The sequence below is a fragment of the Sinocyclocheilus anshuiensis genome, unplaced genomic scaffold (genome assembly GCF_001515605.1).
Source record: "Sinocyclocheilus anshuiensis isolate Anshui unplaced genomic scaffold, SAMN03320099.WGS_v1.1 scaffold429, whole genome shotgun sequence".
NCBI classification, from domain to species: Eukaryota; Metazoa; Chordata; class Actinopteri; order Cypriniformes; family Cyprinidae; genus Sinocyclocheilus; species Sinocyclocheilus anshuiensis.
The window spans coordinates 125960-140677 of record NW_015539859.1 but is presented as its reverse complement, the minus strand read 5'-3'; the positions used below and the strand labels follow the sequence as shown (position 1 = coordinate 140677).

General features: G+C 37.2%; 1 protein-coding gene across 1 annotated transcript; it reads left to right on the top strand.

Annotated features, from left to right (window-relative positions):
* The first annotated feature begins 89 nt into the window (after positions 1–89).
* LOC107684899 (EMILIN-3-like) lies at positions 90–14251 on the top strand. Its single transcript, XM_016481287.1, has 5 exons — positions 90–250; positions 9027–9149; positions 9651–9961; positions 11361–11893; positions 12950–14251. The coding sequence occupies exons 1-5, from the start codon at positions 90–92 to the stop codon at positions 14249–14251; spliced, it is 2430 nt and encodes an 809-aa protein (XP_016336773.1).
* The last annotated feature ends 467 nt before the right edge of the window (positions 14252–14718 follow it).

Genomic DNA, 14718 nt, shown 5'->3' with positions numbered 1-14718 from the left:
TTTTGCTTTCTATACACTTTCTCTGTGCACTTCCACTTTATGGATTTTTCTGCAAGTGCTTTTGTCAACCTTTGCTCTGCTACTTAAAGATGAGGGGGACATTCGCGTACGGGGGTCTTCTGTTAGTCACACTGCTACTGACTTCAGCGGATGCCAAGGGAACTCTCTATGGAAGCCCATACAGATATAATCTACACAAGTCTGGGAGCGTCCAGCAGTACAACCCTGGAAAACCGACGGGCCACCATAAGTAAGTCACCAGTAAAGCTTTATTTGTGTGTGTACTGCACAGAAGCCCAATTTATCTCGCATTAGTGTGTGTGCTCTGCACAAGGAATGAAACGTCAAGAATTGACAGCAGCGTCCTGCAGTTTCACATGCTTCATCTGCAACTATTTTAAACAACATTTTCTGATTCTTTTATAATTACACACGATTTGGTAGCATGTTTGATTAGGGAACACATTCACTATTAATTATGAGTTTTCTCTCAATAACTCCTAATTTGCTGCTTATTAATAGTTAGTAAGGTAGTTGTTAAGTGTAGGTAAGGGATAAGGCTAAAGGATTTAAAACATGGTCATGCAGAATAAGGCACTTATAAGCACTAATAAACAGCCAATATACTAGTAATCTGCATGTTAATAAGCAACTAGTTAATAGTGAACAGTGTTCCCTAATCTAAAGTGTTACTGAAGATTTTTAGCTGAAACCGTGGTCCTCAGTGATTCATAAAATGCAAGTCCTTGGCTACTGTCACTTTGAGAGTAAAAAAAAAGATATAATACCCGTGGCTTCTGACGATATATTGAGGTCTTATGAGTGAAATGATCAGTCTGTGCAAGAAACTGAACATTATTTACTATCTTATTAGTGTTTTATTACATTTACATCATGGATGGCCTGAGGGTGAGTAAATTAAAAGCAAATTTTCATTTTTGGGTGAACAATCCCTTAAAATACATATAAGACTCTGGATTTACTGTGCAACTACAAATTCCCACATGTATTGTCAATGAGTTTGAGGCATGGTTATGTTTAAGAGTAAGGGTAGGGTTAGGGTTGGAGATTTTCGGGGTAAGGGTTTGGGTTACTGCTAGGGGTAAAATTAACAGTGCAAGTACAAAAATGAATTAAATGCATATAAAAGTACTTTACTTGTACTTACAATGCATCAGCATGTCTGGCCATAATAAGTAAACTGCTTTAAATGGTTAATTACATAGTAGTTAAGGCCACATAATATAAAGTGTGGCCAAAAAATTGTAGGAATATGTATTTTATCTTTACACATTACAATTAGGACTATGTCTCAACTCGGTGGCTCTCAACTTTGATAATGTACCCATTCCCAAGCTTCCTAATGTTTACGTCACTGTTTGTGAATCTTTGTTTTGCCAGAGTTAGTTACTTGGAATGGACTCTAAAAAAAATATTATACTTTATGTATAGAGTATTCTGTTTTATACTGTCTGAAGTCAGTATAAATGTCCTAAAATCAACACATTTTGTTCCAAAAGTCGTTCTGGAGCAATTTGAATCCGGCTCAAAGATAAGTAGTTGGCATGTTCAGAAAATCCACATCAAAGACTTGCTGGCATAGGAATTCTGAAATGCCAGTGGTATCAAATGCCGATTGCAAATGTTGGCAGTGCAGTTGTATCTGCCTCATCTGTCCTCAGTGACCCATGTTCTGAGCAGCTTCTGCTACCACACAAACCGGTTGTATATCTGAACATGTTTGATCACTAGGGTAAATCACAGCAGTCAGCATTTTAAGGCATCTTTGGCATGTTCCTGATGCGAAGGCTGTTCCAAACGGTAGACAGCATGATTATACTGCCTTCTAAGATAACTTCTTTTGGCCACAATCTAAGGCAGCATCTACTTCAACAAAAAGGCAATCCCAGAATGCATTGCAATGAGCTCAGTGAAGATATTCCATCCAATATTGGACAAACAAAGGGAAATGTTCTCTGCTTTAACAACCTTTGTGAAATAGAAGTACACTTTAGCATACACTTAAAAAGAGTACTTATGATGGAAGGAATATACTGTACATTAGAAAGTGAATACACTTACACATTACACAATACACACTAAAGAATACACTTCATTGCAAAATAAATCTGTTTTCAAACACTTCATTGGATGTTATTTACAATTAAATGAAAAATTGTTATAGTTTAAAGTTATATTAAATGCAATTTTTGACCCACTTAAGTAGGACTTATGATTACTTAGAGTATATCATTTTACATGCAATATCATAATTCTTCCATCATCTTTGAAATATGGTTAAAGTGTACTACCAAATGTACTGACATGCATTTGTGGTAAACTAAAATTAACTTTGATGTTATTTCTATTAAAATATGTGTGTCATGTCTTTAAATATAGTTGTCATTACACATTAGTAACGATGAAGTTACAATTTAGTACATTTTAAATATATTAACTGTAAATGTAATAAATAACTACAGATAAATTGCAATTAAGTACTTTATATGTGCTTTAGTATTTTAGTCAACACATCAAAATGTTCTTCTTAAGGATGACAAAAAGATTATTAAAACATTGATTTAAAATGTACTTTAAGGTAAAGATTTAACTTAAAAAACACTACTGCAAAGTGCACATTTTAAAAGTTTACTTGAGTGTGTTAAAAACAGTCATGAAAGTGAACTCGCTTTAAGTTCACTTAAGTGGTCTTTTATTTAATTAATATTACATTATCTGCAAGTACAGTTAAAAAATAAATAAATAAAAATTACAAGTGCACATACAATACAATTAAGCTCACTTAATTTTCACAAGGGAGTATTCGACCTGACTGAGAAGATTCACCATAGAATGCTAATATCTACTACGGTACAACGAAAAAGAAGGTGCATGTGAGGTGCATTTTGAATTGCACGTCGACTCGTTATTGAACACAAAAAAGGTGCAAAGCTGTCATTGGGGTGATACCCTAGGTGCAAAAGCTAAAAGCTACATCATTTACATAATTTACCCCTAAAGGGTACATACAGTATTAGTACTTTAAAAGTACATACTAGTACCTTTTGGAAGGGTACCACCTCACTACTGTTTTTCTGAGAGTGTGTATTATCTGGGCAGATAGTAAATAATATTATGTTTGATTTGTTTATTGTTTATATGATTTGTTTATATATGCTGTATACATACTGTATCTGGTATACATGAATTCCTGCAGGTGAGTTATGTGTTTACATACATTTGTCAACATTATATATTTGAGTTAGAAACTATGATGCATATCCTTAATTACTGTATATAACACATATTGCACACGTGAATGAGCATCCCATCAACAAACGTGTCCAGGAAAATGTCACGTGTAGTTGTCTGTACGACTAAACCTGATTAGCACATCACAAGAGCTCATCATTTAATAAAGAACATATGAGAAGAAAGCATCCAAGATTTACACAAAGTCATTATGTCTAGCTAACTAACATCTTTGCCAGCGGGATCTTGATGTAATTTTAGTTGTAAATGTTTCTCATATGTTTCACATTTTTCTCTTTATATCATTCAGTGCAACTGAAAGATCAATTTCTGCAAACAGCAGCTGCGTCTTGTTGATATACAACTAAGACGAATTTGAGTTTTTAATTTGGCACAGCAACATGTAATAAAATTAAACTTAAATGATTTTAGCAAATGGCTGCAATATAACAAAGAGTGAAAAATTTAAGGGGGTCTGAATACTTTCCGTACCCACTGTACATCACTGTTTTACCACTGGCTGACCCTAAGCTCACAGGAGTAGTATGTGAAAGAGAGAGGTCATTTGACTGACTAAATCTAAACTCTTGATGTTTTAACATGCATGCTCAATCATAATAATAATCATACATTTAGACCTAAAATATGGTCCTAATATGCACCCAAATTCATCAATTAGACACCTGCATTTCTTAGTATATTCCTTTAAAAAAGTCCTCTTGACATGTTTATAGCTGGCTAGCTATTTTACCCAATAAACATCTGGTTTAACGGCACAGACATTTGTCGGTAACTATATCGCCCCCTTGAGTACTGAGCACATTAAGTACAGTAAATCTGTATTAAATGCACTGCCTAAAAAGTCAGGGACTGTGGTTCCATTTCAAAACAAAGTAAGTTTATAAGACAACATTCAAACTGAAATAAAGCCTCATAAGACTGTCTGGAACACTTTACATAGGCAGCAACCCAGTTGCTGAAAAATCATCTGTAACACCAGTTAAAAAAATATCGATACATTTCAATATTAACAGAAATCAGATTACATCTTTCCAGTTGTCAGTTTGTCACAGTATGCATTAGGCGGTCAGTTAACAGACTGCGATGGTTCATGAAAGTATGTGATTCTGACTTATCTAATGTCTATGGACAGCATCTGTGACACATCTGTTGACACAAACAACAATTTAGATTTTTTGTGTATGTCTACACATAACACATACAAGCTGTTTAAATGAACGAGAAATGTTTAAAGTTATGTCATTATTACAGAAGCTTAACATGCAAGCAGACACCCCACACAAATAAATGTTTAGAATATACAATGCATTTGAAGTTTATCCAACTTTTAAAAATGATGCATCTTCTCAGCATGAGACTGGTGGGATTCATTTACTAATATCCCATTCACCTAAGTGCTTTGCTAGTGATGAAAGAGTGTGTTATTTTAAATACTGATTCTATTAAGATCATATCACCCAATAAAAGTCAGCACATTGGGTTGTGTGAAAACTTTAATAGGTCCAGTAGTAGAAAGTAGTGATTACTTGACAGTTCTGTTTCAGCCAATAAATGCCATGTAACCATGCCATGTGGCATCATGATAATCCTGATTAGCTGTAGGAGCCACAAGAACGTAGTAGAGCCTCAAGCTTTTCACTAGTGATTATCCTGAGCTTTGACATCCAAATGTCTGAAAGTTAATTTGATATTCTCTGAAATAATTTGTCACTGGCAAAACATCTACTTTGATATAAATAAATATTTGTGATTTGTGAAGATCCTTATTGGCAGCAGAATGACGTTGTTACAGCATTTATTGTACCAGCAGGGCCTAACTGGACCATGCTAACCGGCCAGACCATGACACCTCTGGCAGATAACCAGAAGTTTCCCCATCCAGGAACGCAGCCCATCTCAAAATTATTATTATATAAAAAAGATAAATGTACAGTTATGAACAGCTTTACAGTAGGACTGCCAGAGACAAAGATGTTCTGCTTTGGAATTTTTGGCTTAAAGTGTACTTTAAACATATTTCCTGTTCATTTATACATGGTAATTGACACCTTGCCACAGATGCGTTCCATAGTGATTAGGTAGAAAATAACTGATCCATCTATTTCTGCATGTGTCATTGAATGCTGTCCATGAGAGCAGGTCAAATTAGCATGAGTGAAAGTCCATTTATATTGCTTCTCTGAACTCTGGCTATTCTGGAGGACGGATACAGTATCTGAGTACTAAATGTATCCCATTGTTCAATAGCATGTAGCAGCTCCTCTTTCTTTGGTTAATGGATCCTAAAAAGCCTCCATGCATCGTATCTCCATATTTATACTGTCAGTAGCCCCATCCCTTCAAGAACGACTCTTTAAGACATGACCAATGACTGAACCCAGTGACCGATGAAAGATTGCTTCCATTAGTGCGAGTGAGAGAGTGGATGAGATAGAAAGAACAATGAAAAAATGGATAGAGATATTTATATGGAGAACAAGGGGACATTCTGGCACAACTCCATCTCACAACTGTAAGCGTTAAGTGCCATTAAAAGCTTATGACATGCCTGTGCATTACTCAGGGGTGACTGGGGGTCATTTTAAACAATGCTGGCCATTTATATTTAGATTATGAAAATCCACAGCCAAATCCTGAGCTACATGATGGTCTAAAACAATTTGTGTGGCTTGGTAGTTGTGTGGCTGTTTTTTATGCTAGTCACATGTAGCCAGTTGGTCCAAGTCTGGTTCATTTATCAGCTTATTCTGGACAATAACGTCCCACTTAGACAGGAAGAGATAATGTGACTGGCATGTACAATTACCAACCACTAATGGGTTATATGAAATAGATAAATATTTACTAGCTACTAAATGGCTCAAATGAAACTTGATTGAAATTTGAAACCACAAACCTCATAAAATCCAATTATTAGACTGTTAAAAACCTCCCACTTTCAGACTTCCAGAAACTGTTGCAGTCGGGCAATCTGATTGGAGCTTGCCATATTCACTAGTGCTGTCCAGCTTTATTTTGCAATATGCATTAGACGGCTGAGATTAATTTTGCTTCTCTTTTTTCAAGTGGTGTACCTCAGGTGTATGTACTGAGCCCCCTCACATTATCTATTCTTCACTGCATTTTATCTCCTGAGATGAATCCGGCACACACAGAAGACACAGCAGCGGAAATATGTCTCCAACAGTCTCAAATGCCTCTTTACACCATTCCTCTGACAGATGAACACACGTTTTCCTCATGCTGTGTGGTCTTTGTGGTTTGGGAGATCAGCCTGCACAGCTAATATTCGTCTTTCATTTGCAACACACAGATCACAGGCGCTGTTTAATGCATCACAGGAGGCTCTTTGATCACTTTACATGCCTGACAATGTGTTAATTTGTCCTTTCACAAGTCATGATACTGTAATTCGAGCAGCATCGCAAGTTCTTTGTTCCGTGTGAACAAACACAAATGCATGCAATTCTTGTAAAGGGGTTTTTGTTGCTGAACATTTGTTTTTTGCAGTCACTGACAGAAACTTAAGCAATGCTTGAAACTTTGACACGTCTAACATGAACACACTCTTTATGTGTAACGTTTTCTCTTGTTCTTCCTGTGGGCATAATTTCACGTTGATTGAATGAACCCGTGTAGATATGGTTGAATCGGGTTATGTATACATGGGGAACATTTGGACACCTGGACTCATTTTGCTTGACTACAGAGCTTGTCTTTTTCTTCCAAGTGTGTGCTCACCTGACAAACAAATGCTGAATGCCAAAGTCTGTTTTTCATTACACGCAGGCAGAAATTCTAGATCCTCTACCTTTAGTTATTTATGTATGTATTTATTCCCTTCATTTTCAGTGTTTGCACAGATCTGTTTAATGCCACCTACTAAAGAAGGCAAGTCACAGGGGTCTTTTTTAGTTACTGTAAGTGAGAAATGGTCTATTATTCACAAAATACAAATTTTGACATACTTTTTTTACGACTTTTGTTGTATAATAAGTAATTTGTCACACTTTAGTTTGGGGACCAATTCACACTTTTAATTAACTATTAACTACAACTTTTGCCTCAATAAACTCCTCATTTGCATAAGGCATTAATATGTGCTTAATAATATGTTAATAAGTACTAATAAACATCCAATATGTTAGTAATATGCATGCTAATAATGGTGTTTTATAGACCCACAGTTGAATTGCAAAAATTGCAAATATCAATAAAAATATACATATTTTTAAGAATCTCGAGGCTGCTTTAAGATAGTAATGTGAATTTCTACCAAAATCCCAGGTTAGTTCCCTGACCACACTTGTAATTAGATTCGTTAATGTCAGGGGTCACTACACCTGAACTCTCTTACACGCTGTGAATGACTGAAGCTCTGTAACAGCCCAGATCTCTGAAGCAGTACCACTGTTGAACAGCAGGACTTTGAGTTTTGCTCCAGGCTCGCTTGGAAAATGCCAACTCCAGTACAGCAACGCATGGCTGCTCTTCAATCACATACTCTTCTTACTATGGGCACTCTGTGTGTTTAGACACATGTATATGTGGGCTGTACAGTGCATATTTATGGCCAAATGTGGGTTTCCTTATGTGTTATGTATGTGTAACAAAAGTGTGTTCATTTCACAGCAGATAGCATTAGACAGCCATAAATCAGATCTCAACAGCTGTTGAACTGTGTAATTACTGTATGATGTGGCTCCGAATTTGAGTCCCTTGGTATGAGTTAGTAAACAAGTATATACTATACTTTTTTAGTAAACATTTTCAGTGGCTGAGAGGAAAGCCACTATAAAATCAGATATATAGTACACATATTATGTTATACATGATATAATACATTTTAATGATATAAAATGCAATACAAATCACAAAATTGTAAAATATTGACAATTTATTGACCTGGTCAGTCTATTACTGTTATTTTTGCAGTATGCAGCACACAGTATGCATATTTTAGTATGCACGGGATATCCATTGACCTACCATAATTGCTAAATGTGCACTATATAACAAAGTGCACCGAATAGAAATACTGTGTCCAACAATACAAATCATACAACTTGACCTTCCATTTACTGTCTGATGAATGACCCGTTCACAATATCAATCATGGTTTTGATCTCTTTTTTGAGTCATTATTTGATCAAACTGTTAAAAATGAAGAAATTTTACTCAACATAGTAAATAAATAAATAGACAGATGATAGATAAACAAAAGCTGCAAAAATAAACATGTCTCATAATGAGTTCATGAGGCATATTATTGTTTAAACTGTTTGTCGCTGCTTAATCTATACTGTTTCACATGCTATTTTTGCTACATAGCCAGTATCTCTCTCTCTCTCTGTTGTTTCTCGTTGCGGTGGACTCTAGGCAGTTGCTATAGTTGCACTTCAGATGTAAAAGTTTGAATGGATGTGAGTGAATGTGTTCATAGTGAACTCTGATGGCAGGTTCAGCTTGGAATGCTGGACTGCTGAGTTGCTTTAATGCTTATTGATTAGGTGATTTGATGCTTGAATGAATCATTTTGCTGCATTTTTATAGTTTTTGTGAGGATGTTAAAACCTTAACTTTATTCCTTGGGTAGCTGATGTTATTTTGCTCGGTGAAAAAGTAATTTTACTTTCACACTTCTAAAGTGAAATAATATATGATGGTTTCCATCACAAAACTCGTAACACTTCTAATAAGATCGTATCTTTTCAGACTTTGATTGATTTTTCATGTTTCTTTCTTTATAACAGGAACTTCTGTGCCTACGTTGTCCAGAAGAACGTCACCTGTGTAATGCAAGATGGAGTGGCCACATATGTCAAACCGGAGTACACTACCAAGTGCATATGGGGACAGAAATGTCCTGTGCTCATGTAAGTCAAGCACTATGATTCTTGAATGGAATAACATGGAGGGGTTTTAGTGTTACAACAAAATTTAGTTCCAAATGGGGAATTTATATTTTTCAAAATAGCAGGAGAAAGATGGTCTCAAATATTTCAGACTTGGTTAAAAAACAGCGAATGATATATGTTAGAAGCTATTTTGTTATTGATACCATTTGCGGTGTTATTTGGTGTTTGAGCCCTCTAGTGGCAACTCTGAGTACTGTTAATATTATATTAATATTATATATTATGTGGCATCTGTATGTAAACATGTGTGAGATACTCAAACTCCATCTCCATCTGAAATATGGAAGCATGTGTTTTTAAACTGTATAATAGGCTGCATCATTACTGTCATGCCTGAACATCAGTGAATAAAACTCCTGAAGCTTATCTCCTCACTGATTTAATTCTAACTGATGTACACAGGGCGAATGGATGGCGAAGTGTGAAGTTCTGTGACATTCAGTGTGTTTTTCCCTGCAGGTATCGGACACTCTTTAAACCACAGTACAAAATCGTTTATAAAACCATCACTGAACTGGAGTGGCATTGCTGCCCAGGTTACTCTGGAGAGAACTGCGGTGATGGGACGACCTCCAACCCGGATGCAATGATGCCACCCTTCAAAGGCTCTTTCCCTCGGCCCGGGCTGAAGGGTTACGCCAGGGGTCATCCCAATATCCCTGTATCAAGGCTGGAGCCTGGTAAACCATTCCCCTTTCCTGGAGGTCACCCTGACAACAAGCCCATCCCTAGTGGATACCTGCCACCAGAGACTCCTAAAACAACTTATGGTAAGTGCAAATTACACAGCTCACACAACTCTCAATGTGCCACCATTAGCAATTTGACTATGAACACTGCAATTAATATTAACATTTGGGTTAAGTATAGTTGTAAAAAACAAAACAAAACACAGATTATGATAAAGTAATGATGATGATGGTGATTATTATTATTTTTTATAATCTACTCCAGGGGTTTCCCAAACTTTTTTTTTTGTCAGCCAAACTTCAAATATTTTCTTGAAATACCCCATGATAAATGTATAAATAAATATATTTGTTGCTGAGTCTACATTACATTCACATTGGTGTTTTAGAAACACAATCAAACTGAATAATAATAATGATAATAATAGTAGTAGTAGTAGTAGTAGTAGTAATGTTATTATTATTTTGCTTTAATTATGAAATTTAAGAGAGAAACCCTGGAGTGACCCTTGAGCACAAAACCATTCATAAGGGTCAATTTTTCGAAATTGGGTTTTATACATCATCTGAAAGCTGAATAAATAATCTTTCCATTGATGTATGGTTTGTTAGGATAGGATAATATTTAGCCGAGATACAACTATTTGAAAATCTGGAATCTGAGGGTGCAAAAATAAAAATAAAAATATTGAGAAAATCGTCTTTAAAGTTGTCCAAATTAAGTTCTTAGCAATGGATATTACTAATCAAAAATTAAGTTTTGATATATTTACAGTAGGAAATTTACAAAATATCTTCATGGAACATGATCTTTACTTAATATCCTAATGATTTTTGGCAAAAAAGAGAAATCAATAATTTTGACCCACACAATGTATTGTTGACTATTGCTACAATTATACCCCAGCGATTTAAGACTGCTTTTGTGCTCCAGGGTCAAATATTATAGTTGTAAATTACAACTGTACTGTAAAATAAATATATCAGAATATATATTTAATTTAGAATACATTTAAATATGTAAAATATATCAATTTAGTTAAATATATACATTTGAAATAAATATTTGATAATAATTATAATAATATTATTTAACACTATAAGTTGCAATAATAGTATTTATATCATAAATTCGTCACTTTCAATAATCAAACTCTCAAGCTTTAAACATTTTAACTCCTCACAACATGAAATGCTGTAAACTTCTGTGAACAAAAACCTTGGAAATTATATGAAGGTGCAAATCCTAGAGCATGTTGCATTCCCAAATGCATGTTAAACTCACAGCACAGTTTGCCACATTTACTGTGTATCATTTACTGCTGTTATCATGCAGCCTAATTTATTTATTTAAATTTTATAATGTATATTATTAGCTTTTCACAAACCCCCTGCAGATGGGAAGCCCTGATCTACGCCTTTCTAATTTCCTAAATGTAGTTTGTAAAGTTGTAAAAGTTATCTTTTACTCACTTCTAAGGTCCAAAAGCAGGAGTCTCTGGTGAACGTTTAGACCGCATTGAAGAAAACCTTCGTAAACTCTCTCAAGATCTGGACACCTTGAATGGCTTGGTGACTGGCATGGAGGAACGTCTGCGAGTCTCTCTTCGGGAGGACACTAAGAAGATGCTGATCACCTTGCTCGGTGGCGCCCCGCGGCTGCTGGATACCTCTGTGGGCTTCGGGCTGATCCCAGAGGGCACGTCGAATGGCTTAGACGGCGAAGAGAACCTCCCTGGTTTTGGAGAGTTGGTGGGAAGGGTGATGGAGGTCAAAGATGAGCTGAGGGCCAAGAGCGACATGCTGGACGAGATCCATGGGATGGTGATGGGACACGACGGCCAGCTAAAGAAGCTGATAGACACTGCCACAGGGAGGCTCATCCCTGGAGATCAGCGGCATCTAGAGGAACTTCTGGACTCCAGATTGACCGGCATGAGGGCGGAGGTCCTCGATGGCTTTGAGAGGAGACTGACGGGTTTGGAGAGCCACTGTGATGAGAGAATCGGTCAGGTGTGTTGATCACTGAGCTTTGCGCTAGGAACTAGTTGGACACTTGTGCATGATGGCGTTTCTTTTATTTGTTCTAATTTAAGTCAGCATGAAGCGGAAATTGCGACTGACTTTTCTTTCCCATTTTGATATTTATACAAGCTTCAAGATCTTGATTTAAGATTACGGGGGCACATAAATAAAAAAAATCTCTAATTAAACTAAATTAAACTAAATCTCTAATAAAGCTCTAAATAACAGCATACTGTATAAGGCATTTACATTTACATTTTATTTGAAGATGGCATGAATTCAAAAGGGCACAGTCAAAATTCAGTTTTTGAAATACATCAATATGTCACATTGCAGCATACAGTAGATATACACAAGCAGGGAAAACTGAGTGAACACTAAATTAATAATTACGACAATTTAGAAACAAGATTGATACACTTGCTCATACACCTCTTTTAGGTTTGATGTTATAACTTGATTATCATGATACTGTGAACATTCAGCACATTAACTACCTCACCTTTGTGATGAAGACTGCTCGCAAATATTAATTGTTAATTAATATTATTTAACATTAACTGGACTCTCCCGTAGATCAGCAAACATATCAATATTCAAGCATGCATTCATTTTTGCATCATGTTGCACAGTAGCAAAGCTCTTTCTCTGTATGATTGCAGTAATTTTGCAGTAATGCCGTAATTTTGAAATTACTGCACTGTAGAGCCCTGGGTTATATATATATGAGTTGGGATTTATTAATCTAAGAGATAAATAACTCATTCATTTCTGTCAGGACCACTATCGTCAAAGATGATTGAAAGTAGCTGTAACTTAATAAAACCTAGTAAGTATAACAACTAAGTAAAGATAACTAACTAAATCTAAGTAAGGTAAACTATTGGATTTTACAGTGCAGAACTAACGCTACGCTAGATTTTGCATTAGGATTAAACTTTACATAACAAAACACTGAGGCAGCGCATTATTATCTATGATACAAAATTGATTCACCTAATCCTTCCAGTTGTTAAAATAACATCTCATGTGTCCTGTCATTAGGTTCAGCAGCAGTGTCACAAAGAGCACCTAACAGGTCAAGAACAGATCCAAATCTCGCTGGACGGCAGTGAGACGGGCTTGAGGAAAGAGCTAGGTGAGCTACAGGCACAGATCCAGGGTCTGACTGTAACCGAGAGCTGCTGTGGCGAAATAAACAGCCTGACCCAGAGGATGGTCCAGCTGGAGGACTCAATTACAGGACTGACTGAGTCCCAGAGGCAGCTACAAGTGGACCTGACTGACCAGACGCTCCACATCGAGACCCGGCTGGAGACCCGGCTGGTGGACATGGAGGGCAAAATTAATGCCTCTGAACATAGACACCAAGATGGGTTAGGGTCTGAGTTCAGCTCCCTGGATGGGTTTAAGACTTTGCTAGATGATAAGCTAAAGACATTAGAGCGACGTTTGTTTGTAGCAGTTGAGGAGTTGAGCAATGCCACAGCACCGGCACTGCTAGAGGGGCAAGTGGTGCCAGCACTGGAGACAGAGATTGACAGTATTCGGAGGAGGGTGGAGGCTGACTTAGATGGGATGCAGAAGCAGATGTCCATCCTTGAGCTCCTCTGCACCTCTGCCTGCTCCCCTGCCTCTAGCCCAGAGATGGCCCTCATCAAGACTGAGGTAGAGGACTGTAAGGAAACAGAAAAGAAGATGCTGGACCGCCTGGCCGTGCATTCAAGCAAACTGGACCATCTCAACAGCACCTTACAGAGTGTCCTTACACATCTATCTCAGCAAGACGCAGAGGGCTCCATCCAGGGGGAAATCACACTCCTGAAGATCAACGTCAACTCTGTCAATCGTACCTTGAAAGGGCTATGCGATTCGGTCAGCCTGTTTGCTCGAGAAGTCGGCCAGGTGAATTCCACCTGGCAGGAGCGGGAAAACCGGCTGGTCACGCGGGTGCAGGAAATCTCAGGTCTGGTGGAACGACAGGCATCTATGCTTGGAGCCGGGGAGCGGAGGCTAATCCAGTTGAAGGCAGAACTCCAGAGCTTGCGGCGGAGGCTAGCTGGGGAGCTGCAGGGTTGTCGCACCACAACGCAGGGAATGCAACAGGAAGTGTCTGGGGTGGAAAGTCGAATCACCCAGGTTGAAGGACAGTGTGGCAGCCTAGGTGAGCTAGCCGATGACCTTGAGAGAATCCGCAGTGAGCTGGAAAGACATTCGGACAGCTTCCTGGTGCAGGTCAATGGGACACTAGCCAGCCATTCTGAGCAGCTGGTCCAACTGAAGGATAGTCTTAAAGACTGCATGAGTAAAACGGACCCTGCAAGACTGCGGGGTGACGGCCACTAGACCTTACTATACAGATAAATCACAAGGCCTGAGGATGTACAAATTTGCAATATTTTTGTTCCCTCAACAGGGCATTTTGTCTCCTATTTCTTTGTTTTAAGCCTTTATATCAATTTAACTGAGTTTTGTTAACTTATATGAAGAAAGTTTGAGTGCATTATAAACATATTTAACAATTTGTTAAATGAAGTAACAAACATGCAAAAAACAGGCAAGCGAATGTTATGACACTACTAAGCTGCTACGGGTTTCTAATGGCAAGTACTGTTCACTACCTTCTCATCTCAGCATCAAAGTCATCTCCTGATTTTATTACTGTTTTAATTACTGTATTATAACAGGAATGAAGCTACACATTTTTATAAAAGTTTGATGTGTGTGAAATAGGTTGTTTAAAATATTTCACATTTTTAAATTTTTGTTTTTCTGAGAGATTATAATTTTTCATTAATAAAAGTGGGTTGTGT

Excerpts from the sequence above, each read along its gene's own strand:
- LOC107684899 (XM_016481287.1), top strand. The coding sequence starts at position 90 with ATGAGGGGGACATTCGCGTACGGGGGTCTTCTGTTAGTCACACTGCTA. Across the intron at positions 251-9,026 it reads AAACCGACGGGCCACCATAA|GAACTTCTGTGCCTACGTTG; the intron begins GTAAGTCACCAG and ends TCTTTATAACAG. Across the intron at positions 9,150-9,650 it reads CAGAAATGTCCTGTGCTCAT|GTATCGGACACTCTTTAAAC; the intron begins GTAAGTCAAGCA and ends TTTTCCCTGCAG.